Consider the following 27,414-nt stretch of genomic DNA (forward strand, 5'->3'; position numbering starts at 1 on the left):
CCTGGGCAACAGAGCAAGACTCCATCTCAAAAAAAAAAAAAAAATTGCATTATATCCAAGAATTGTGGGACAACTACAAAAGGTGTGCCTTACACCCTTCACAAAATCTAACTCAAAACATATCACAAACCTAAATGTAAAACACAAAACTATAAAACTCTCAGAAAATAACATAATAGAAAACCTAGATGGCACTGGTTATGGCAATGATTTTTTAGATAAAACAACGGCATAATCCATGAAAGAAACAACTGATAAGCTTAACTTCATTAAAATAGAAAACATCTGCTCTGCAAAAGACAATGCCAAGAGAATAAGAAAAGCCACAGAATGAGAGAAAATACAGTAGGCCCTCCATATCCGCAGGTTCCACATCTGCAGACTCAACCAACAACAGATCAAAAATATTAACAATAAAAATAATCAAACTTTAAAAACAATATATAGTATAGCAACTATTTACACAGCACTTACATTGTATTCGGTATTGTAAGGAATCTAGAGATGATTTAAAGTACACAGAAGAAGTGTGTAGATTATATGTAAATATACACTATTGTATATAAAGGACTTCAGCATCCTCAGATTTTGGTATCAGGTGTCCTGGAACCAAGCCTCCACAATACCAAAGGATGTCTTTATTTGCAAAAGACATGTTCGATAAAGGCCTGTCATCCAAATATACAAAGAACTCTAAACTCAACAATAAGAAAACAAACAACCCAATTAAGAAATGGACTTTATAAAGACCTTTACAGAAACCTCATCAAAGATGATATACAGGCAGCAAACAAGCATATGAAAAGGTGTTCCACCTCATACATCATCAGGAAAATGCAAATTAAAACAACAAAATACTACACACGTATTAGAAAGGCAAAATCCAGAACACTGACACCACCAAATGCTAAGTAGGATGTGGAGCAACAGAACCTTCATGTATTGCTGGAATGCAAAATGGTACAGCTTCTTTGGAAGAAAGTTTGGCAGTTTTTTTACAAAACTAAATATACAAAATTAAATACATACAAAACTAAATATACTCTTACCACATGATCCCACAATTGAGCTCCTAAGTATTTAGGCAAGGGAGTTGGGGACCAAAATAAAAGTCCTAAACCCTTCCGACAGACTACTGGACCCTCCTTTGGCTAAAAGATCCCAAAATTTTAAGTTAGCAGCCATGGCAAGACAGAAGGCTGTTCATGATCCATTTGCTTCCAACCCCCTCCCCCTTTCTAATAATCACTGGATGTTCTCAAAAGCCAGTATGAGAAAACAAAAGTCCAAAAGACCCCTTCGTTCAAGTCATCTAAACACACCCCTCTCCTGTTTTTACAGTTTCAACATGACAACTATTTTAGGCCACAAAGATTTTCTTATTGATAAATGACTTTTGGTTCTGGCCAGTCACCTGAGGATTCACAGTTTACAGACTTCTTCCCTACATTTCACCTTTTACATATAGAACCTAATTACAATGCATTTAAATATTAAATCTCCACCTCAAAGTGATTATGGGAGGTATGTTACATACATGTGTAAACCTAAAACACATGTGTGTGGATCTCCTTCATGAATATTCATGGCTCTTTCTGTAACCTGTTGAATATAGCTGTATGCCTGGCCAATCATCAGCATAAATTCCTATCTTAAACCCTTACCCCATCCAATTCCACCCTGCCTGGAAATGCCTTATCTCTCAGCTTCTGCTGAGACTGTGCCTCCCTGTCTGTCAGAATGGCCTACACAGACTGCAAACCTTTGTGAGAAATGAAGCTCTCCTTTCCAAATCTATAAACCTCATCACTCTTCAGCTGACAGAGTTGAAAGCTGACGTCCACACAAAAACCTACACACGGCTGTTTACAGCAACTTTCCTCATAATTGCCAAAACCTGGAAACAACCAAGATGTCCTTCAGTAGGTGAATGTTGATAAACTGTGGTACATCCAGACAATGGGATATTATTCAGCACTAAAAACAAATGAGCCATCAAGCCATGAAAAGACATGGAGAAACTTAAATGCATATTACTAAGTGAGTAAAGCCAAATCCACAGAATATACAACACCAAGAATCAACCCTAATGCAAGGGTCCCCAAATTCCAGGCCACAAACCAGCTCCGCTCAGTGGCCTGTTGGGAGCCCGGCTGCACAGCAGGAGGTGAGCGGCTGCAGGTGAATGAGGGGAGCCGAGCACCACCTCCTGTCAGATCAACGGTGGCATTAAATTCTCATAGAAGCGAGAACCCTACGGTGAACTGCACATGCAAGGGATGTAGGTTGTGTACTCCTTATGAGAATCTAATGATAAATATAATGCAGTGCACTTGAATCATCCCAAAACCATCCACCCCACCCCACCCCACCCTGGTCCATGGAAAAACTATCTTCTACCAAACCACACCCTGGTGCCAAAAAGATTGGTGACTGATACCCTAATGCATGAACACTGGGTGATAACAGTGTGTCCACGCAGATTCATCAATTGTAACAAATACACTATACTAGTAGGAGATGATGATATTAGAGGAGGTTGTCCATGTGTGGGGATAAGAGATATATGGGAAATCTCTGTACCTCCCAATGAATTTTCCTGCTGCTCTAAAAAAGAAAGTCTATTTTTATTTTTATTTTTTTTTTTTGAGACGGAGTCTCACTCTGACCCCAGGCTGGAGTGCAGTGGTGCGATCTCGGCTCGCTGCAAGCTCCGCCTCCCGGGTTCACGCCATTCTCCTGCCTCAGCCTCCCGAGTAGCTGGGACAAATTTTTTTGTATTTTTAGTAGAGATAGGGTTTCACTGTGTTAGCCAGGATGGTCTCGATCTCCTGACCTCGTGATCCGCCCACCTCGGCCTCCCTAAGTGCTGGGATTACAGGCGTAAGCCACCGTGCCCCGCAAGAAACTGTTTTTTATTTTTTTTTTTTTTTTATTTTTTTATTTTTTTATTTTTTATTATACTTTAAGTTCTAGGGTACATGTGCATAACGTTTATATCATGTATAACTCCCCAATGCAATCCCTCCCTCCTCCCCCCTCCCCATGATAGGCCCCAGTGTGTGATGTTCCCCTTCCCGAGTCCAAGTGATCTCATTGTTCAGTTCCCACCTATGAGTGAGAACATGCGGTGTTTGGTTTTCTGTTCTTGTGATAGTTTGCTAAGAATGATGGTTTCCAGCTGCATCCATGTCCCTACAAAGGACGCAAACTCATCCTTTTTGATGGCTGCATAGTATTCCATGGTGTATATGTGCCACATTTTCTTAATCCAGTCTGTCACAGATGGACATTTGGGTTGATTCCAAGTCTTTGCTATTGTGAATAGTGCCGCAATAAACATACGTGTGCATGTGTCTTTGTAGTAGAGTAATTTATAATCCTTTGGGTATATACCCAGTAGTGGGATGGCTGGGTCATATGGTACATCTAGTTCTAGATCCTTGAGGAATCGCCATACTGTTTTCCATAATGGTTGAACTAGTTTACAATCCCACCAACAGTGTAAAAGTGTTCCTATTTCTCCACATCCTCTCCAACATCTATTGTTTCCTGACTTCTTAATGATTGCCATTCTAACTGGTGTGAGATGGTATCTCATTGTGGTTTTGATTTGCATTTCTCTGATGGCGAGTGATGACGAGCATTTTTTCATGTGTCTGTTGGCTGTATGGATGTCTTCTTTTGAGAAATGTCTGTTCATATCCTTTGCCCACTTTTTGATGGGGTTGTTTGTTTTTTTCTTGTATATTTGTTTGAGTTCTTTGTAGATTCTGGATATTAGCCCTTTGTCAGATGAGTAGGTTGCAAAAATTTTCTCCCATTCTGTAGGTTGCCTGTTCACTCTGATGGTAGTTTCTTTTGCTGTGCAAAAGCTCTTTAGTTTAATGAGATCCCATTTGTCAATTTTGGCTTTTGCTGCCGTTGCTTTTGGTGTTTTAGACATGAAGTCCTTGCCCATGCCTATGTCCTGAATGGTACTACCTAGATTTTCTTCTAGGGTTTTTATGGTATTAGGTCTAACATTTAAGTCTCTAATCCATCTTGAATTAATTTTCGTATAAGGGGTAAGGAAAGGATCCAGTTTCAGCTTTCTACTTGTGGCTAGCCAATTTTCCCAGCACCATTTATTAAATAGGGAATCCTTTCCCCATTTCTTGTTTTTGTCAGGTTTGTCAAAGGTCAGATGGCTGTAGATGTGTGGTATTATTTCTGAGGACTCTGTTCTGTTCCACTGGTCTATTTCTCTGTTGTGGTACCAGTACCATGCTGTTTTGGTTACTGTAGCCTTGTAGTATAGTTTGAAGTCAGGTAGCGTGACGCCTCCAGCTTTGTCCTTTTGACCTAGGATTGTCTTGGCAATGCGGGCTCTTTTTTGGTTCCATATGAACTTTAAAGCAGTTTTTTCCAATTCTGTGAAGAAAGTCATTGGTAGCTTGATGGGGATGGCATTGAATCTATAAATCACCTTGGGCAGTATGGCCATTTTCACGATATTGATTCTTCCTATCCATGAGCATGGTATGTTCTTCCATTGTTTGTGTCCTCTTTGATTTCACTGAGCAGTGGTTTGTAGTTCTCCTTGAAGAGGTCCTTTACATCCCTTGTAAGCTGGATTCCTAGGTATTTTATTCTCTTTGAAGCAATTGTGAATGGAAGTTCATTCCTGACTTGGCTCTCTGCTTGTCTGTTACTGGTGTATAAGAATGCTTGTGATTTTTGCACATTAATTTTGTATCCTGAGACTTTGCTGAAGTTGCTTATCAGCTTAAGGAGATTTTGGCAAACTGGATAAAGAGTCAAGACCCATCAGTCTGCTGTATTCAGGAGACCCATCTCACATGCAGAGACATACATAGGCTCAAAATAAAGGGATGGAGAAAGATCTACCAAGCAAATGGAGAACAAAAAAAAGCAGGGGTTGCAATCCTAGTCTCTGATAAAACAGACTTTAAACCATCAAAGATCAAAAGAGACAAAGAAGGCCATTACATAATGGTAAAGGGATCAATTCAACAGGAAGAGCTAACTCTCCTAAATATATATGCACCCAATACAGGAGCACCCAGATTCATAAAGCAAGTCCTTAGAGACCTACAAAGAGACTTAGACTCCCATACAATAATAATGGGAGATTTCAACACTCCACTGTCAACATTAGACAGATCAACGAGACAGAAAGTTAACAAGGATATCCAGGAATTGAACTCATCTCTGCACCAAGCGGACCTAATAGACATCTATAGAACTCTCCACCCCAAATCAACAGAATATACATTCTTCTCAGCACCACATCGCACTTATTCCAAAATTGACCACATAATTGGAAGTAAAGAAACTGTTTTTTAAAATGAGACATCACTACCACAAGGAGATACCATTATACTATCAAAATGGCTAAATTGTTTTACACCAAGTGGTAGCAAGGATAAAAAGAAAACTAGATCACTTATACATACATTGCTGATGGAAATGGTACAGTCACTCTAGAAAACTGTGTGACAGTTTCTTTAAAACCTAAATATGCAACTACTACACAATCCAGCAACTGCACTCCTGGGCATCTACTCACCCAAATAAATGAAGACATATGTTCACACAAAAACCTATACCTACATGTTTATAGCAACTTTATTCATAATAGTCAAAAACTGAAAACATCCCAAATGTTTTTCAATAGGTAAATGGTTAAACAAAGTGGATTCTCTCCAATACCACCATTACTGAATGCTACTCATCAATAAAAAGGAATGGACTGTTGGCACATGTGACAACTGGATGAAAATCCAGAGAAGCCAATTTCAAAGGTTACATATTGTTATGATTTAATTTATAAAGTATTCTTGAAAAACAAAACTATAGGAATGGAGAGTAAGTGGCTTCTAAAAGTTAAGAGATAAAGGGGATGGGGCAGAGAGAGAAGTGGGTGTAGGAAACATGAGGTATCTGGAAATGTTCTGAATCTCGGCTCTATCAGTGTCAATACCTTGGTTACAACACAATTATTTCTTAAAACTGCAAGTAAATCTATAATTATCTCAAAATAAGAAGTTTAGTTAAAAAGATGAAGGAAAAACTCTAATATGACTAGAGGGCCAATTTTTTTTTTTTTTTTTTTCTGAGACAGAGTCTCACTCTGTTGCCCAGGCTGGAGTGCAGTGGCCGGATCTCAGCTCACTGCAAGCTCCGCCTCCCGGGTTCACGTCATTTTCCTGCCTCAGCCTCCTGAGTAGATGGGACTAGAGGCGCCCCCCACCACGCCCAGCTAAATTTTTTTTTTTTTTGTATTTTTGGTAGAGACAGGGTTTCACCATGTTAGACAGGATGGTCTCTATCTCCTCACCTCGTGATCCACCCGCCTCGGCCTCCCAAAGTGCTGGGATTATAGGCGTGAGCAAGTAGAGGGACAATTTTTTTATTTGATATATAGTAACACTGAACATTATTAAATATTCAAACACTATAATTTTCAGTATGAAACAATAAAACATATCCCCTGAATATTCTTGTACCACAACCACTCTTCAAAGATTCACATATAAACAATAAGAATTTTAGCTCACCTTCCACGCTATCAGAACAGGAAGTTCCAATGCCAGTGTCTCCACTGTCAGAAGCTATACTGTGTCTCCTGATATGGTTATTTCGATGGTTAGATGGAACAGTTGTGGCCTGCCACAATGATTCATTACCAGATAGCCATGCTGATGAATAATCTGGGCCTAAAAAGGGAAATATGTAACAGTTAACACATATATCTGAATAGGCAGAAGATTTTTTTTTTACCTTGTGGAAAATACACAAGGGTATAAAAGGTATAAAATGTTCTTTTCTGTCCAAAATAATTTAAAATGATCCATAACCAAATAAATGTATATATCACACATATATCATTTAAGTGTGATTACATAAGCTTTTTCTAGCTGAAGAACTCTGTTTTCTGCTTCTGGGCATTAAACTTTTAAAGACGTACTGCTGTGTTATTAAAAATGTTGAAACTATCCACTTATCTTCAAATGTCAGTACTCTGCTCTAGAATAATTGATAGGTAGGCATCTGTGATTCCACACACATGCATTAGTTGAGAATAATCAGGGCTCAGGAAAAATTCAATAATAATGCATGATAATATAAATAGGATATCCACATGGAATATGAAAACAATCCATTTTTTCTACTATCTACTAAATTTTTTCTACAATCATCACTTAAAATTTTTAATTATTTTACATTATTTAATTTGAATTATTTCCTTAATTATTTTTTAATAAGTTTAATAGCACAGCATTTTCCCATTCTTAGCTTGATTTGTCCTTTTAATTTAAATATTTTTTAGCTAATTTAAGGTTTTTCAATGTTCTTTCAATGTTTATTTTCACTTACCCATTTTTACTTAACTTTTACTTGACTTTTTCTGTTTTACCCATCACTTATTTTATTGTCTAGTACAGTGCTACTCAAAGGACATCCATGGACCAGTGCCAATCTGTACCATTTGTTACAAGTGAGATGCAGAAATAAATAAGCATCTAGAAATTGTTATTGTACTATAATTAGAAAGAGAAATTTTTAATTTGTTAAACTTTATATAAAACCTGTAGAAGCACAAATCTTTACTAATGCCTAACACAGTGAGTCTCAATTTGGGGCTTATAGAATTATTCATAAAAAGTTAAGAAGTTCCCCACATGAATTTTAGGCTTTCATTTCAATGACAGTTCTTAAAAAATTAATAAGCACATTACAGATTATCTAAATAGCCACCTTAACACATTATTTCCACAAAATTTCAATGCTCCTATATCTGTATAGCAACCTTAAAAAGATTTATCACGTAATTCAATGTCCCCATCTGTGTTTTACGGTTGAAATAGCAGTTGCTTCTAAGTAAAGAGCAAATGACATCACTGGGTATTTACCATTATTTGAAACAAGATAGCTTTACAGAATTATTCCGTGATACCCTATTGAAACCGGCATGCGAAGAATGCCTTCTGGCAGTTTAAACATAAGGGTAACAAAACAACAAACATGCATAAAATTAATTATACCAGTTTTTTTTAACCACACTTTGAGGAACAGTCGTTCTCTATGTTAATATTAAAATCAAAACGTATTAACAAATTAATAAAACCAGACCTAAAGCTACTTCTATCATACTAAGCTCAACATTAATGATTCATTTTTAATAAAACACTGTCACATTATTTTAAAGTTTTATTTAAATGCAATTTATCACTTAAATTTAGACGTATATACTTTACAGACGTATAAAGTATCTAAGCAGCCTTAAAAGCCTTATACATGTAAATTAACAAATCAAAATTGAAAAATATTGTCCAAAGAGACACTTTTACCAGCTTTGAGGTCCAGAACAACCACTTAAAGCTTTCTAGATTCCAGACTTCTCTCAGAATGAGACTTCAAGTGATTCGACGCTCACATTAAAGCACCAGAAGAAGGCATTCTGTCACCAGATCTATTCTAATTCTGATCTAGGGTCTCTAATCTATACCAAAATGTTTTTTTCAATCAGGTAACATCCCATCTAAATGAGCTCAAAGTCCTGCCTAAACCATTATCAAAAATGGCAACCAGCCTAGTCTCACAAGTGCAAACCTATTAGCTGGATAATCTTTTTTTTAAGAATACCCACCAAATAGCATAAATTGGCTGGAACTTTATGTAAATGAAAAATAAATATAAGAAAAGATACCAAATCTCACTAATAGTGGGAGAAGCGAAAAAGACAATAAATTTTCTGGATTTTTAAAACTATCAAGTTGACAAATGAAAGACTGGTGTCAACCAAGTGAGGGGAATGTTCATATATTTTTGTGGCCTTGCAAATTGGTACAACCTTTCTAAAGGACAAACTGGAAAGTGGTATCTAAATTTCAACATAGACATGACCTTCTACTGAGAATTTATCCTAAGGAAATATCAGACAAGTACAAATAAACATGAGTATAAGGACATTCCTGACAGCACTGCTTAAAGTAAGTAAATGCCTATGAACAAAATATATACTTGTAAATTCGTTGATAATGTTTAAGTGCTAAAAATGATTTTATCAACCTATTTTTTAACATGGAAGAACATCCAAAATACATTAAGTGTGTATGGAAGAGAAGCATTTTACACAGCTATATACATAATACGATTCCACAGCTGGAGAAGAGTTTATACATTTACATACATGGAAGAAGCTTTCGGGAGCTCTGTATCTAAATGCTAACACTGACTATGTTTTACTAAAGGAAGAAATACATTACAGGAACATTTACTCCATCTTTGGTTACTATTATTATTCATTCTACCAGTTTATGTGGGGAAAGGCTGAAAATTACATATACTGATTTACAGATTACATCAACATTTGATTCTGAGATTAGAAACCAGCTATAGATCAAGATATATAAATTCAGATTCCTCGTAACAATTTTTACAAAAGCTGCATAAAATGGCTAAAATTAAAACTCTTGCTTTTAGGCAATATAACTATTTTGAGCAGTATAAAGTCACGCTTCATTAAAGCCCACAACACACCTCCACCCTATTTATTGCTGACAAGTCTTGGCCAATAAGCAATCTGTAGATTAAAAGGAAATAATCACTCTCTCTCTCCCTCTCTCCACTCACTCACTCACTCCAGTAATGGGGAGGAAAGCCCCACTGTATATACTAATGCTATGGTGTTATTATCACAAGTTAGGATAACCTTCAATCATTAGTCTTGTATAATTAACTATTGCCAGAAAAACAGTTCAACAAAATCCTTTTCTGTCAAGAGCCAGATAGTAAATATTTTCAGTTTTGTAGGTCACTCAATCTCAGTCTCAACTAGCCAATTCTGCCACTGTAGTCTAAATCAGCTGTAGACAATAAAACGGATGTGGCTATGTTGTAATAAAACTTTATTTACAAAAACAGGTAACAAGTCAGATGTAACCTGGGAACCAGTTTGCAGACTCCTGAGATGTAGGGTAAAAAAATCATTCTAACTGAAAATATTCCCTAAAATTCAACTGATTCATAATAAGTAACTCCAGCCATCCTTTATTTGGAAGAAAAGTAAGCTCATCCTAGATGACATATCAGTAAGCCAGGCTGCTCAGAATCTGACAATTCATGAAAGCACTTCTAAGATTTTTGAAGGATTACAAAGACAAATAAATGTCAACAAGTGTTTTAGGTTTCTTTTTCCAGAATAAGCGATCTCAGTTTATCCATATGGTATGGAACTCTTGGACAATGTCGAATACGTGTGATAGTTAATTTTACATGACAACTTGACTGGACCTTAGGGTGCCCAGATATGCAGTCAAACATTACTTCCATGAAGGTGTCTGGATGAGCTCAATATTCAAATTGGTCGACTAGATAAGGCAGACTGCCCTGCATAATGTGGGTGGGCTTCACTGAATCAGCTGAAGGCCTGACCAGAACAAAAAAGCTAACCATCCCCTAAGCAAAAGAGAATTCTTCTTGCCTGATCCCCTTTGACTAAAACACTGGTTTTTTCCTACCTTCAACCTTGAACTGATCTCTTCCTGGGGCTTGAGCCTACCAACCTTCAGACTGGAACTATGCTATCAACAATCCCAGGTCTCCAGCTTGCCAAATCATCTCACAGATCTCGGGACTTCTCAGCCACCATCATCTCATGAGCCAATTCTTAATTAATTAAATAAATCCTATTGGCTCTGTTTCTCTGGACAACTTGAATACAACATTGGGAAAACTAGAAAAAACCTAATTTTGTCTACAGATGTGAAAGTGGGGACAGTCTTCTATTTAGCAAAGAACAATAGTTGTAATCTTCAATTTCCATCACAGTATCTCAGTATCATCTACTCAATAAGATACCTATTCCACAGATTTCCAAAGCACATCAGTACAATCTCAACTATCTGTTATCTAGCTCTTACACAAAAAAAGCTATGAGAAATGTCAGGGAAAATGATCTAAGACATGCTATCATTCCACCCCTCTAGAAACTCTAAATTCTATCTTTGAATCATGGAACAGCACATACTTAGAGCCTTTTTATTTAGCAACTCAGAGAAATGGTCTTCCTAAAATTTCCTTCAGTGTACTATCACCTGATAAACTTGAACCTCAGATTTTTACAGAAGGACACAAAAAGTAAGCAACCACATAAATCATCAGATTGTTGTCTAGGCCAGGCAGGGTGGCTCACACCTGTAATCCCAGCACTTTGGGAGGCCAACGCAGGCAGATAGCTTGAGTTCAAGAGTTTAAGATCAGCCTAGGAAACATGGCAAAAGCCCATCTCTACAAAAGAAAAAATATACATACAAAAAAATGTTTGCCTGTGTGCATGGTGGCACATGCCTGTAGTCTCTGCTACTTGGGAGGCTAAGCTACTTGAACCTGGGAGGTTGAGGCTGCTGTAAGCCGAGATCATGCCACCACACTCCAGCCTGGGTAATAAAGCAAGACTCCGTCTCAAAAAAAAAAAGTTGTCTATATATTTAAAAAATTAAAGGTAAACACTAAAAATATTTGCAGATATGGTACTAATGCATAATTATAAAGAGATCATAAGCAAACTAAAAAATAAATAAATAAATACTAAATGAGCTCAGTCTAAACGGACAAAGGACAAACCCCAAAGGGAAAAACACAAATAAATAAAAACCTCTGAAAAATCATCCAAGCCCACTGGTAAACAAGCAGTATCAAATTCAGAAGACATGCTATTTTTCAGCTATCAATCTAGCAAAAATGTTAAAAGAACAAAACAACAGTATTCCTAGATACTCCCATACACTGATAATGGTAATGTTAATTTGTTCATTACAAAAACACAACCTTTTGATAGGCTACTAGGCAATATACATCATGTGTGGCAAATGTCTATAATGCCAGCTACTCAGGAAGCTGCAGCAAGATTGCTTAAGCCCAGGAGTTCAAGACCAGCCTGGGCAACACAGTGAGACCCTGTCTCAAAAAAAAAAAAAAGAAAAAGAAAGAAAAGAATTAACTATATAAATTGATCTCCTCCCACCTGAACTAATTTTCCTTAACCTTTAAGTATAACTATGCTTTTAGGCAATATCTTTAAAAAAAAGATCTTTAAAAAGAAGATCTGGTATTGTATGTGCCTCAAACACTGAAGATGATTAACAAATGTCATGAAAATAACATTCTAATCTTTTAATTTAGACTGAAAAAATTCACAGTCTGAGAAGAATGACATGACTTGACTTTAGACAAGTCAATCCAAAAACACAATACAGGAAGAAGTACATGTGAAATATGCTGACCAAGTGATTTAATAAGGAAAATTTTCTCACAGAATAGTTACAAGACTGTGTTACTGAAATGGGAATATTGATATCTAGTATGCACTATACACATAAAACTTAAAATAAGGCTGAATAATCTCTGGCAATAATGTCTTACCTAAAGACAAAAGCACTGCTGTAAGAACAGCAAAGATCCCAAGATACTCTACATGGGAACTCCTCTTTGGAAGACAATATGTTACATTTTTCAATAGTAATGTTTTTAATACTAATTTTAATTCTTTTAAATAGAAAACTGAGCTGCCTGGGGATAACATTAAAAATTCTGAATATTTCTCAGACAGGAAGATTAGCATTAAATAAAAAAGCAACCTATTCTATTTCTGAAGCTCTTTTATTGGAAGCAAAAATGCATACAGTATCAAGTCTTCCACAGTATTTGAATATATATGTAACTGCACTGAGAACAAGAACTAATCTCACTGAATATTTTAATGACAGCTCTAAATCGAAGAAAATAAAAATACTACTGACAAAGCAGATTTATAGTTTTAAATAAGCTGAATACAGAATACAAATCGAGAATACAAATTGCAATGTTTTTCAGAATGCAGATTATCTGTCACCCATTAGGTCTTAAAATCAACTTGGAAACCAACCCTTTCAAATAAAATAGTAGATAAAGCGTATTTACCCTCATATTACATAAGTAGCATGTGGTTCACATTTTAACATCTCTGAAATATTAACAAGTACTTTTGCAAGAAGAACCTATTCTGCTGCTGGAATAACTCCACTCAAGCCAGCCTCTACTCTACTATCAGAATTATCTTCTAGAATCAAGCATGTTTATGTTATTCTTCTACTTACATAGATCTATGAGCCCCTTACAGCATATGAAATAAAATTCAAACTCCTTAAGTTAGGCAAAGTTCTTCACCAATTGTCAGCTTTACTTTGCAACTTCTACCTACAAAAACTATCCAGTCACACTTACCTAATCACTTCCTCCAAACAGATGAGACTCTTTCATGACTCCAAGCTGTTTCACTTCTGTATCTTAAGAGTCCTAGTTCAGAATTAACTTGTTCTGTCTTCCCTGATTCCTCTAGGTGGCATTAAATAACTAGTACTTTGTTTACTCCCAATATATTATTCAAAATTCCAACAACATTTATTAAATTATATTAACCCATATGTATATGACTTTCTTCTCTCTCACCAAACTATGAAAAATGAAAGGCAACTTTTTTTAGTGTCCAGTACCTAGCATAGAGCTGCACACTTATACAAGGTCTCAATAAATGTAGTCATTATAACCACTGGACACCTAACAAATGTTCACAGAATAAAATTAGAATTTTGGAAGCCTTACAACTACAAAAATATCTTTCTGTTTAGAAGAAGGATTAAAACAGGGGTTTTGTTTGGTGGTTGTTGTCTGCTTATTTTAAAATCCAGGATATTTTAAACTATCCCTTGAGCCAGTATGCATTTAAGTATCTATTTAGAGACGAGTAAATATCTATCAACGCAGCTTTTTTTCAAAGTAATTTTAAATAATTTAGAGAGCTGACGGCCAACATTCCTAACATGGGAAAACAGTCTCCAATAGGTAAAAAGACACAAAAGTCACACAAAAAAATTAGAACATTAAACTGTAAGAAAAAATGTTCATATTAACAGTAGCCAAAAAGAAAAATCCAACAAATCTTATACTACGCTGTGCAGAATATCTAGCTAAGATGGCAGAAACATCACATAGTGTTATTTTCTCCATCCCAATCCTCCACTCCATTTCAGTACTATTTATCTCTAGGGTAAGTGACTCCAATAGTCTTAATTTGTTTCTTTTATCATAGAATTACCAGTATATCTCAGTGGAAAAGATGTGCACTATGAAACCAGGCTACCTGGGTTCAGGTTCATTCTACCTCTTATTAGCAGTAAGTCCTCATAAATCACTTAACCTCTCTGTGCCTCAATTTCTTCATATGTAAGAAGAAAAAAATTACAGAATAGTACCTATATCATAGGGTTGTTGTGATCAATGAACATGTAAAGTTTTTTGTTGTTGTTTTTGAGACAGAGCCTCTCTCGGTTGCCCAGGCTGGAGTGCAGTGGCGTGATCTCGGTTCACTGCAACCTTCATCCCCCAGGTTCAAGAGATTCACCTGCCTCAACCTCCCAAGTTGTGGGGATTACAGGCACACACCACCATGCATGGCTACTTTTGTGGGTTTTTTTTTTAGTAGAGATGGGTTTTCACCACTTTGGCCAGGCTGGTCTCGAACTCCTGACCTCAGGTGATCCGCCCTCTCAGCCTCCCAAGTGCTGGGATTACAGATGTGAGCCACTGCGCCTGGCCTGTAAAGATATTTTTGAAAGTGCCAGGCGTATGATTAGGATCTCAATAAATGTTATTATTTTTATTATTGTCCATGCATAGAAATTTTCCAGAAGGATAACTTAAAAACTATTAAAAATGGAGTGGAGGACTGGCATGAAAGGAAGATGAAAAAGCTTACTTCACTTTAAGCTTTTCTGTACTGAGTAAACATTTTACTGAGCATGTATAACTTTAATAATGAGAAAAAAAATCATCTGACAAATACCACATAACAATAATTCTTCTGCTCCTCATGAGGTACAGTACCCCACTCTCTTCCAAGTTTTTAACCTTGCTCTTTTCCCTCCCTATTCAATCAAGGACATCCACACTGTCACCAGCTTCTCTGTTAATATTAACATCCTACTAGCATGTTTACAACTACTTATCTTCTTCAAAACACAAACCCAATGCCCATCTCTCTGATAACCACCACTTTTTAAACGTTATTCCAAGAGATTAAGCATAAGCTTTCTATCCCTACGATCTCCAAAATGAATACATGCATGCCAGGGAGTACATGAGCCAAGCCACTGGCAAGCTGCTGGAAGAAAACAACTACTGTTTATATCAAAAAGTATCTTTAGGAAAAATTAACATATTAAATTTTGCTACAATATTTAACATACAGGTTAACACTAGTGCCCTTACTCGGATTATCGGAGCGTTATGTTACATATATATAACATAAATGGAGGTGTTCTATACAGAGGGCTTGACAGTGACACTCTCCTTCGTTCATTTGATTTTTTCGTGTGGTAATGCATTGCAGTTCATGGCTGGTTAAGCAGATTTGCATATCGATAACATTATGTAGTTTTACTTTAGCAACCTCACAAAATGGATTTGTGGCTCTAAAATATTAATGCAAAGAAACCTGAAGTTGAAAAACCTGAACATAATACTAAAAATATAACTATAAACAAGCAAGAAAATAGTCAAGTTGATGCTTCCCATGCACACTCTTCAACATTCCTTGTGCAAGAGAAAAAAAAAAATTACAAAATCAGATCTGACAGTCATATGTCACCAAGAATTTCTGTTTGAAAAAATAACCATTGATCCCCATAACGGTAAAGATGATGCTTTCAAATGAAACGCTCAATATGGAGAGGGCATATTGGAAATCAACGTGACTCATGTATCTGCATACGCAAGTTGGAAAAAATAATTTTTAAAATATGTCAATTGTATGTACCACTAGAAAAAAGGATGCCAATTAAATGACACCCTGAATTACACGATGCATTCAGATATCAGAAATGCCAAAACATTTTTAAAGTACATTTTAAAATTGATAAAGTATAATAAATACTGTATACTTAAAACAGGAGCACTTGGGTGAAATTTTTACTGTTAGGCATGTCTAAAAAATAAGGAGTCTATTGATTCTCTATAGTCTCAAAACATTTGCCATACACCTACCCTACCCTTTTAATGAAAGGATTGTAACAATGTGTCAAAAAAAAAATAAACAACAGGTAACAAAATGGGGAGGGGAACTGAGAAACTATGCTGCTCCAATCCCAAAAGAGATCCAAAGATCTGCTCAGACATGAAAAGTTAGGTTCTAACCAGACATAAAATTCTAGGCCAGAAGAAAGAAAGAATCAAGAATAAAATAAGATCAGAATCCAAGACTGGGAATTAAACTTAAGCAGTCACTGAAGATGCTTTCACTCAGCTAAAATAAGGTTAGCAGCATCAAGTAAGTATACTTTCTCACATAAACACACTAGTCAAAAAATACCTACATTAAAATCTAGCTCAATCTAAGCTAATTGGCTTTTCTTAGGCTGGGCACGGTGGCTCACACCTGTAATACCAGCACTTTGGGAGGCTGAGGGGGGTGGATCAGGCCAGGAGTTCGAGACCAGCCCAGCCAATACGGTGAAACCCTATTTCTACTAAAAATATATATATATAACAAATCAGTCCAGAGTGGTGGTGCACACCTGTAATCCCAGCTACTTGGGAGGCAGAGGTTGCAGTGAGCCAAGATCACACCACTGCACTCCAGCCTGGGTGACAGAGAGACTCTGTCTCAAAAACAAAAAAAAAGTTGTGTTCAAAAAAGCATTTTGGCAACTATTAGGAATAATAGCCACGTATTTAATTTAGTTTTTTGTAAGTCCTTGTTCCTGTTTAAAAACTGGGAAAATAAGGTACAGTTAACAACTAATGAGGCTGTTCATAAAACCACTACAAATATATACAACTTGGTGTTTCAGACAGGCTTATCACTGTCCTAGAACGTAAGAACCATAAACAATACATTTAAATGGCTAAAGAAAAATAAAAAGTCTTAAAATATTTCAAAATAATTGAGAAAATTTATAAATATACGGAAGTTTTCTGTTCCCAAAATTAAAGCACTTAACTTCTAGTCTAACTTTTCAGTACATTATTCCTAAAATGAGACAGAATGCTCAGTATTAATGAGAATGCTTTAGAAAAGCTTCAGAAATGTCATGGCAAGGCCATATATACGTAATTTCTTATGGTCAGGAGGTAATCTCTGCCTCTACAAAAGCAATGTAACCAACTGGTAGAAAATGTTAAACTACATGAAACATAGTCCAAATCTTTCATCCCAAAATCTTCCAGAGAAATATATAACTAAAAACTGTAGTTCATTTCAGAACTCTAAACTTTAATACTAAAAACTATTTTCAAAAGGAGTACCAATAAAGCAAATAAGTCACACTAACAGTGTAGAAAGGCATACAACAGTTTCTGATCTTACGTTAACTCTCTCTTTGAAGGAACTGAAAATCCTATCAACCACTTTAATTAATTTAGCACTACCTAATGAAGTCTTTAAACAATTTATGGCAGGAGAGAAAAAGCAAAAGTAGGGATAGAGTTACTTTTCTGAGGTAGATTCTCAAATCAGACAAAGGTTAATATAAGCATGAAATAAAACTAGATACAGTACTAAAGTCTGGTTCCCTAATTGAGAGAATCTTCTATTCTGATGGGTGAGAACACTGTTAACACCGGTTCAGATGCCCTGAGCAGACAGAGTACTCTGGTCAAGACTTGGCCACTGTTAATGTAAGGAATCCCATGAAACCCTTCAGTCCTAGGCGACCTATACACACATCCCCTAGTTTTTTAAAACTGAAACTTCAGGCAAACCTAGACAACTGGTCACCCTAGCTTAATAAGTGGTAAAGAGAAAGTAATTCAAACATTTATTAAACACTTATGTATCAATCCTTATGCAATAAAGTCAGCTCCACTGGATTAGATAATCTCGAATTTCAAATTTTTAAGTATCTCACTGAAACTGGCCAAATGCATTGATGCATTTTCTTCAGACTCATCTTACATGGCCACCTGGAAGCATGAGACTGGTGATCACTACTGCCTTCAGACTCCTGTCTACTAGAACACTTCATTCTTCTGCTTTTACTCCTACCTCCCTGGCTGCTCCTTCTCAGTGTCTTTGGATGGCTCATCTTCCTCTGCCTGAAGAGAAAATGTAGTGTCCCAGGGCTTAGTCCTCTACTGTCTTCTCTATTCTCTCGGTGTGACCCATGACCTTTAAACACCATTTATACCCAAGTAATCCTCAAATTCCTAGCTCTCCCCAGCAACCTCCCTACTGAGCTCCAGCATTTATACCCAACTTCATACTCAACATCTCACCTGAATTTCTCTAAAGGATCTCAAATTTCACATGGCCAAAAAAGAACTCTTGATTCCATTTATCTTCCTTATACTCTCTCCCCCACTGTCCTCTGCCCACTAACCTTCCCCATCTCAGGAAATGGCATCACTATCAATTATAATCAAAGAAGCCAAAATTAAGATGTCATCTTTGACTCCTCTTTCCCTTACTTGACAACTCCAAACCATCAGTAAATCCTTAAGATTTCTCATGTATATCCCAAATCCATTTTCTTCTCTCCAAATCCAATCTAACCATTCTAACTTAAGCCATCATCTCTCACCTAATAACTGCAATGGCCTATTAGCTGTCTTCCCTACTGCTGTTCTTGCCCCACTCCTCTACAATTTCTTCTTCCACAGAATAGCCAAGACTGACTGTAACACCCAGGACAAGGAATATCTGTTCCATGTCCCCAATACATGGGAACAGTATCTGCCTCACAGTAGGCACTCAATGTGCTCAGGAGTGAAAGAATAAAGTCACTCCCCGGCATCTTCTGACATGCAGAATAGAATCCAGACTCCCTACAACCCCCAACATTATTATCAGGCCTTCCTCACCTCACAGTCCTGCTCACTAAGCTCCAGACTCACTGGAGTTCTTCAAACTTCTCAAACTCATTTCTGCCTTGGAGATTTTTTTGTTCCCTCCACCTGAACACTTCTCCCTTCATGTCTGGTTTCTTCTCTCCTCATTCAGGTAACCATGTTACCTCCTCAGAGGCCTCCCTGACCAGCCACTCAAGGAGCTCTGCCCATCCCCCGCCACCTCACCAATCTTCTTTTCCTCTTAGTACTTAACACTAGCTGAATAATCTCATTATCTGATCACTTACTGATCCTCCCCTCTAAAATGCAAGCCACTGCCAGGTAGCATGGTGGCTCATGCCTGTCATCCCAATAGTTGGGAAGGCCCAGGCAGGAGATCACTGGAGCCTAAAAGTTCAAGACCAGCCTGGGTAACAGTGAGACCTCATCTCTACAAAAAATACAAAAATGAGCCAGCAGTCATGGCACATGCCTGTATTCCCAGCTGAGCCTGAGAGGCTGAAGTGAGAGGACTGCTTGATCCTGGCAGGTCAAGGCTGCACAGACCTATGATTGCACCACAGCACTCCAGCCTGACTGACAGAGCGAGACACTGTCTCAAAAACGAAACAAAAAACAAACAAACAAAAAACCTAAAAAATGTTTTTAAAATAAAATACAAGCCTCCTTAGAGCAACAACCTTATCTTTCTTGTTGAATGATATATCCCCAGAGGCTAATACAATGTCTAGCACACTATATTTATTTAAAGAATAACTCACAAACATTTCTAATGCCAAGGTAACAAGCACTATGCTAGGTAACCATTTTTTTAATTAAAGAAAACAGAAAGCAAAATATTGGTATGAAAAGTGATTTGGGGCCAGGCGCGGTGGCTCACGCCTGTAATCCCAGCAATTTGGGAGGCCGAGGCTGGCAGATAACAAGGTCAGGAGTTCGAGACCAGGCTGGCCAATATTGTGAAACCCTGTCTCTACTAAAAATACGAAAATTAGCCGGGCATGGTGGTGCACGCCTGTAGTCCCACCTACTCGGGAGGCTGAAGCAGAAGAATCACTTGAATCCAGGAGGCAGAGGTTGCAGTAAGCCGAGATCGTACCACTGCACTCCAGCCTGGGCGACAGAACAAGATTCTGTCTCAAAAAAAAAAAAAAAAAAGTAAAGTAATTTGATGTTATTTTTATGTTGATCATGCCCATCCTTAAATGACCCTACACAATAAATTGCTCTTCTTAGAATATTATTTTGCCAGTGTAAAATATGAAAATCCTTATAGTAGTAATAATAATGAATAACATGTTATTGCTTAAAAATTGGCTGGGTGTGGTGGCTTACGGCTATAATCCCAGCACTTTGGGAGGTCAGGAGTTCAAGACCAACCTGGTCAACACGGTAAAATCCCGTCTCTACAAAAATACAAAACATTAGCCAAGTATGGTGGTTTACACCTCTAATCCCAGATACTCGGGAGGCCAAGGCAGGAGAATCGCTTGAACCCAGGAGATGGAGGCTGCTGTAAGCCAAGATCGCACCACTGCACTCCAGTGCAGTCAACCCCTGGGTGACAGAGACTCTGTCTCAAAAAAAAAAAAAAAAATTATATGGCTTAAGAAGTGTCTGATGATCACATTCTTCATTTTCTTAATGCAAAATGTATGTAAACTAATTAGGCTACAACTCAGGAAAATACTATCCAGAAGACTTTATGTCTTCACCATCTTTTCAAAGTATATAAATACACATTTCATTCAGTCAGAAAAATCACGACTCTCTCAACCCTTTCTGTTCACACACATAAATATTACAACATGACAATAGAAGTTATCAACTCACCATTTATTACTTGGTCTCAGATTAATTTACCAGCTTCATTCAAGCCAGTAAGTGATCAAATTCCAATTATTAATCAAGTTCATTTCACAAAAGTCATCACTAAAGTTAAGATTCACCTCTTACCCCGCCCCCCCCAACCTATTATGAAAGAACATGCCCAGCTGGGTTTAGGCCAGAGTTATGTTTCATTGTTACTACAGTACTCTTAGAAGTCCATCTAATTCAGACCCACAGCAGAAAACAATATTACCTGCTGTAACCATACCAGTTATTACCACTATCATTATGACATCACTTAACACCTTATGGCAATGCATCAACTAAGAGGTAAATATAAAGCTCAAAGCAATGAACAAATGACTTTTTTTTCAGCTCAAGTGTTTCCTGTAACATTTTATTTTCACACACTATAAAAGTATAATACTCTACCTCAAAATGTTTTAGGAGTTGAATATATAAGATTTTGTTTTTGTTTTTTGAGACAGAGACTCACTCTGTTACCCAGGGTGGAGTGCAGTGACATGATCTCAGCTCACTGCAACCTCAGCCTCCCGGGTTCAAGCGATTCTCCTGCCTTCAACCCCGAGTAGCTAGGATTACAGGCGCACGCCACCATGCCCAGTTAATTTTTGTATTTTTAGTAGAGACTGGGTTTCACCATGTTGGCCAGGCTGGTTTGGAACTCCTGACTTCAAGTGATCCGCCCACCTCGGCCTCCCAAAGTCCTGGGATTATAGGCATGAGCCACCGCGCCTGGCTTGTGTTGGCATTTTTAAAATATTATTTATGAAAAGGAACATACTTAGCACAATTAGGTGTTAGGAAGTACTCAAAGTATCACTCTATCATGCTAGATTTCAAAAGCCTACGGGAAATATGGCTACCCTTCATCCAATTTGAAACCGGTATACATTCTGAACAAAAGGGTAATCTCAAATGCAATCAACCACATGCATAAAAAACATACTTATTGTTCTATTTTAAATTACCTTTCTAACCACACTTGCCAATACAAAAAAGAGAGGCTTTTATTTGACCTTTGTAAGGAAACTTATGAAAACACTCATTTTAGCTGGGCGGGGTGACTCACGCCTGTAATCCCAGCACTTTGGAAGACTGAGGCCAGTGGATCACTTGAGGCCAAGAGTTCCAGACCAGCATGGCCAACATGGTAAGACCCTGTCTCCACTAAAAATACAAAAATTAGCTGGGCGTGGTGGCACATGCCTGTAATCCCAACTATTTGGGAGGCTGAGGCACGAGAATCACTTGGAACTGGGAGGCAGAAGTTGCAGTGATCCGAGATCGCACCACTGCACTCCAGGCTGGGCAACAGAGGGAAACTCTGTCTCAAAATATAAACAAATAAATACTCATTTTATTTTTGGTTTACAACAGTTACTCCATAAAGCTGAAAAATGGGAAAAGCCAAATCAAACTGAATCCTAAAGTGAAGGCTAAAGTTCAGTATTTTTCAAACTACACTTATTATTCCTATTTTGTACTGCCATTTCTTTAAAAACATAATTTCTTCTGATTTTTAGAAAGTGGTTCTATAGTACCTTTGGCTCTTCCTTTAGTCTAGTTATATATTTGTATAAACAAATCAGTTTCAGGACACCTTGAATTAATCCACATATTAAGATAAACTCACTTTAATACCAGAAATTATTTACTTATCCCTGCCTTCACACTTTGTTTTCAGACAGGTCCAATTTTAGGACTGGAATAACTGCTCAAATTATTCAAAAGATATACTGAACAATATTTCAAAAATAAAAATTTCCTTCCAATTCTCAGGAAAAAAGATCTCTACATGAATCAACTCAGAGGTCATTATCTTGACCTTCACCATCTGCTCATTTGCACAAGAAGCAACACAAGTTTTTCATCTAAGGTAGAACTTTTTAAAACTTAAAATTATCAAAGATAATTTTAAATGTTTGCTCAAAAAGGAAAAAAACACAATAAATACATTACTATTTCAGCATATAGCTGAAAAAAAAAACTTTTCAAAGCCATGTCCTGATTTGCCAATGGTTTATTACTGACAAATTGAGATAAAATACATGCTTTGGTACAGCTACACTGTCCAAATTTTTTCAATTTGGGTAGTATTTACAAAGTATCTTCTTCCACCATTATTCTATGCCATAGCAAATGTCTCTCCAGAGACTGCAACATAACAAAATCCTTCGTTACTCAACTTTAAATACTTCAATGTTCTCTTCATAGAAAACAATGAAAAACAGACGCCAAGCCTCAGTGATATACCTCCAAACAAGCTGCTATTATCACGAATAAATTTTAATAGGTTCAAGACATTACAGATGGCTTTTGACATTTTCAGATAAACTGAAACCACTGCCTCTTGCCCCTAGGGATAATGAAGTAGCTTCTCAATCACTAAAGTTACTTAGATGACAGGATTTGTGAATAATCTGTAAACTGGGGAAACCTCTGAACTACTGTCTCCTTAGGACAAACAGCATACAATTTAGAAAAAAAAATCCCTACTTAATACTGCTTTTTACTAAATTCATGCCTACATTAAATTTCTAAAAGTGTTTCAGGACCAAACTGAAGTGAATGATTCAAATCTAACTCTGGCTTTTTAAAATGTATATATGTCTTTTTAAAAACCACATCACAAATATCTAAACTATCACAGAATTGCATTATTCGAAATTTCAATAGCCTGATATTAGTGACTCGGTTAGTGCCTGATTTTTTTAAAAACAGTAGAAAATATTACCATCAAAATACCCCTTTTCAAATGCTGCTTCTGCTTTTTATGTTTTGTAAATAACCGCTTTGGAAATGTATCCAAAAATATCTCTAAGTTACACAAGTCGAGCTTAAACACTGTGTGGAGCAAGGTTACTTAACAGGAGTCCCAGAACCAGCTAAAACTGTAAGGAAAATTTTGCGTATGTATATACGGCATTGTTTTTTCTGCATAGAAGGTCCACATAACTCAGTTTCTCAAAAGGCCTCAAAACTCAATTAAGATTAAAAGTGCCTGGAAAGACCATCATCGTTAGAGAACATACCACAGGCAACCCAAGACTTATTTTTTATCCCAAGTTAGGGGAAGATCTATCCTAATTTTATAGCTCCTACATAACTTCTGAGCGACGCAAGCACGAAATGGCTGTCTGATACAAACAGCCCCCTTCAGACACGGAATGCAGCAAACCCCTAATTTTACTTGAAGGGACCACGGAAAGCCAAACGGATTCGCAACCTGGTTGCTCAATGGTCCATTGGCTACTGCAGGACGCGCCCTCCCCTTACGCCGGAGGGGCTGCGGGGCGGCGACCAGGTTCCACCGAGCGGCTGAAGTTCCCTTGGGGGTGGCTGATTCCGAGGGGCTGAAGTTCCCTTGGGGGTGGCTGACAGCGGTCGCATCTCTGGCAGCATTCTCCCTCCCCAAAACGCGCCCTAAAAGTAGCGGCTGTGGGCGTGGGCACAGCCAACCCCGGCCCGCGCCTCCTAGAAGCCTGGAGGGCACGGAACTGCGGCCCCTCCGAGACGCGCCCGGGCCGCCGCCGCAGCACGGTCGCAGCGACCTTCCCGCCCGGGTCCCCGCGAGCGACGGACAAGCCTCGTTATCACGCCGGTCACACACCCCACGAGTGAAAGGAAAAAGCCGGGCAGACAATAAAGCCCAACCCGCGGGGGCCCAAGCGAGCTGGAAGTTGGGGGCGCTGGGGCTGCAGCCCAAGGAGGAGCGCCGGGGACGACGGGATGCGGAGCTGATGCGCCTGGGACGCGGCAAGCCAGATGTCAGCCCGGGTGCTGGCAGCGGGGAGGACACTGGGCGCGCGGCGACGTCGGGGAGGCGGCCGGGGGAAGACAGGCCTGAGGCGGGAGGGGAGCGGCGGCGAGGTCCCGAGGCGCCGCGGTCGGCCGTGACCCCCACCCCAGCCTGGGCGCTGTCTCGTTCCTTACCGGCAGGGAAGCTGCGGGCTCCGCCCGGGCTATCCCGGCCGCTGGCCTCCGGAGCTAGAAAGCGCCCCCACATCGCGGGCGAGAGGGCCGGGTGGGCCGGGGACGCCCGACTCCTCACGTCCGTCCTCCTGCTTCTTCGGTGGCGGAAACTTGCGCGGAGTCTGGGCCTCGGCGGCACCGGCAGGAGGAAAGGCGGGATGGCTGGTTAACGGCTGTTCAGCTACGGGCGGGGAGCGCAGGGGCCAGATTCGCCGCAGGGGCCAGATTCGCCGCAGTGGCAGCGGCTGCCATGGCCAAGCCGGCTGGGCTGAGGCCCGCGCCGGGGAAGCGGCGACTCAGCGGTGACGGCTGTTAGATCCCCGGCTGAGCCCAGGCTCAAAGGCTCCAGGCGAAGTTGCAGCTGCGGGTTCTCTCCGCCCCCACCGCCGGCTGAGCCAGAGCCGCGGCTGGGGCCGCGAGGGGGCGGGGCCTCAGGCAATGACTTCAGGCGTGCGCGGCGCGGCGCAGGGCGGGGACTGCGGCGGGCGGGTGGGTGGGCTCCCCCGACTCCGCTTCTCCTCCTTGGCGGCGACTGGGCTGTCCCGCCCTCCTGCCGCATCCCTGTCTCCATCCTCCCGCCCTGCGAGTTGAGTAGAGGACAGCGACTTGGCCTATTTTGCGATACTCTCCCATCCATTGGGTAATCCCTCACGCCCTCCCTCCTGTCACCTCTGTGAAGACACGTGGAAGACCTGCCCCCGGCGTCACCACAGCTCGAGATGAAGGGGCCAAGCCAGGGCGCGGCTGAGGGGGCTTCCAGCCTCCCTAGGAATTAGGATTGGGATTTAAATCCTCATCTGTATTCCTTCGTTTATAGATGACTCTAGGGGCAGAAAAGGGGTGGTTTTCCTTTACTAATGGGGGCGTGGGGGCAACACAGGCACCAGAATATAACACAGGGATGTGCACCGAAAAAGGCCCGGGGGTAATTAGGATCCTAGGGGGAGAGGGGAGAGGGGTCGTCATTGTAATCGCATAACGTTTCAGATTAGCAACCAGAAAGTAAAAATGGCACCAACGTCTATAAAGGGAGTCCTTTCCTCCTTGCCCCCTACTCGTTCACGTTCTTCCTCTTCCTGGCCGGTTTCCACCCTTCACCTGAACCCTTAGTGCAGGAGGAGACGTCCTAAGGAAGAGCGAAAAGGGACAGCATCGTTTTATTTTTAAATCTTACTTCTCACTGGCAATATGGTGATGCTTCCAACGTTTAGTTACAAACTAGTTCGTGTAATAAATTCTGGGCCAGCACTGTGGTGGGAGGCGGGCTCTGCAGTAGGCCCGTCACTCAGAGGTAAGCCAGAACGCAGGTCACTTAACTAGAGAGGCTTTGAGTTCCGCTTTTCCTGTTCTGGAATCTTGCTAACAAAGGCCTCATATTTGCATTTTTCCTTAAAGACACTTTAATTGGGAAATACTACTTAAAATTCTTGGAAGTTAAATGACATTTGGGTGTGTGTTCTATAACTTACCACATCCGTGTTGTAATTTATCTGATTGGAGTTTTACATTTAGTCTCCCTGTGGTAGACTTCCAATTATTTCTCCAAATCATGTAATGTTGGCCAAGGGTCAGCTGTTTCTAATGATAAAAAGATATAGAAACATGAAAGACGAGTGTGATTGGTTCCTTTTTCTGGTTTAAATGTGCATTAGCTTTTTAATCTAACACTTGAGGGGGATAGATTTTTTTAAGTCCCAAAAAGAAAATTAGCAGAAGCTATAGCACTATGTAAAGTATACATATTTTTTTCATGCTTTGTAGTTACCACAGTCTCAGGAGCAGAATTTTTGAAATTCATTTGTGATGCAGTTCTAAGAAGTGTATAAAATATTACAGAAATATCTTGGCTTTTGCGAGTTTAAAATACAATTATTATTTCAAAACTGCCAATTTCCTAACTCTAAACAGTGTTTAAAGAAAATCGTTTACTCAGGTTTTCTACATCTTTTTATCAATATAAAGGGCATGCTACTACACACACAAAGAAAGTACATTCGAAGGTGAAAGAATCTAAAATATTTCATTGTCTATTACAGAGTAAAAGCAAACAGTAAAAACATGTTGCTCTTTTGGCACTTGGCATCAAAGATAAAAATTTTGTGTCCCTAGTAATTAAACTTGGGAGGATAGAGGGCTAATGCAATTAAAATTAATTGAAATACTAAGTGGAAATACTATGTAGATAAAGTAACTATCCATTTGTTTTAATCATATAAATTCTGAGTATATACTGAACGAATGCTTCCCCCCACATCCATGATACATGGATGATATGTACATGGGATGATACAGCCGTGGTTTTCAGAATAATTAAAATTTATCATAACACAAGTTGGAGAACCTAAGGACTACCTAACCATTACTAAACCCCATGTGGTAAACTGCCATATTTTTTTTTTGTTGTGACAGTGTGTTAGGACTACAAGGAGAATTTTACAAGCAAAGACAGTTGTCGTTGAACCTCAATAAACCTCAGTCTTGGTAGTTGTTCTACTGCGCAGAGATAAGTAATGAAAATAGTGACTCTGGCCGGGCGCGGTGGCTCAAGCCTGTAATCTCAGCACTTTGGGAGGCCGAGACAGGCAGATCACGAGGTCAGGAGATCGAGACCATCCTGGTCAACACGGTGAAACCCCGTCTCTAGTAAAAAATACAAAAAACTAGCCGGGCGAGGTGGCGGGCGCCTGTAGTCTCAAC

General features: G+C 39.1%; 1 protein-coding gene across 4 annotated transcripts in view; it reads right to left on the reverse strand.

Moving 5' to 3' along the window:
- Nucleotides 1-27,414, reverse strand: part of CEP85L (centrosomal protein 85 like) — a 247,426-nt gene that overhangs the window by 161,357 nt on the left and 58,655 nt on the right. For 2 of the 4 annotated variants that reach the window (XM_033234407.1, XM_033234409.1), the window contains exons 4-5: nucleotides 26,187-26,295; nucleotides 6,564-6,722 (exon numbers count right to left, since the gene is read on the reverse strand). In XM_033234407.1, coding sequence (XP_033090298.1) covers nucleotides 6,564-6,722; nucleotides 26,187-26,268 — 241 coding nt within the window. In that variant the 5' untranslated portion in view covers nucleotides 26,269-26,295. Of the gene's footprint in view, nucleotides 1-6,563; nucleotides 6,723-20,724; nucleotides 20,917-24,678; nucleotides 25,373-26,186; nucleotides 26,296-27,414 lie in introns of those variants that run through there. The other 2 variants (XM_033234408.1, XM_033234410.1) reach the window with 2 other exon arrangements.

This window comes from Trachypithecus francoisi, unplaced genomic scaffold (assembly GCF_009764315.1).
Source record: "Trachypithecus francoisi isolate TF-2019V2 unplaced genomic scaffold, Tfra_2.0 Lachesis_group15, whole genome shotgun sequence".
Taxonomy (NCBI): Eukaryota; Metazoa; Chordata; class Mammalia; order Primates; family Cercopithecidae; genus Trachypithecus; species Trachypithecus francoisi.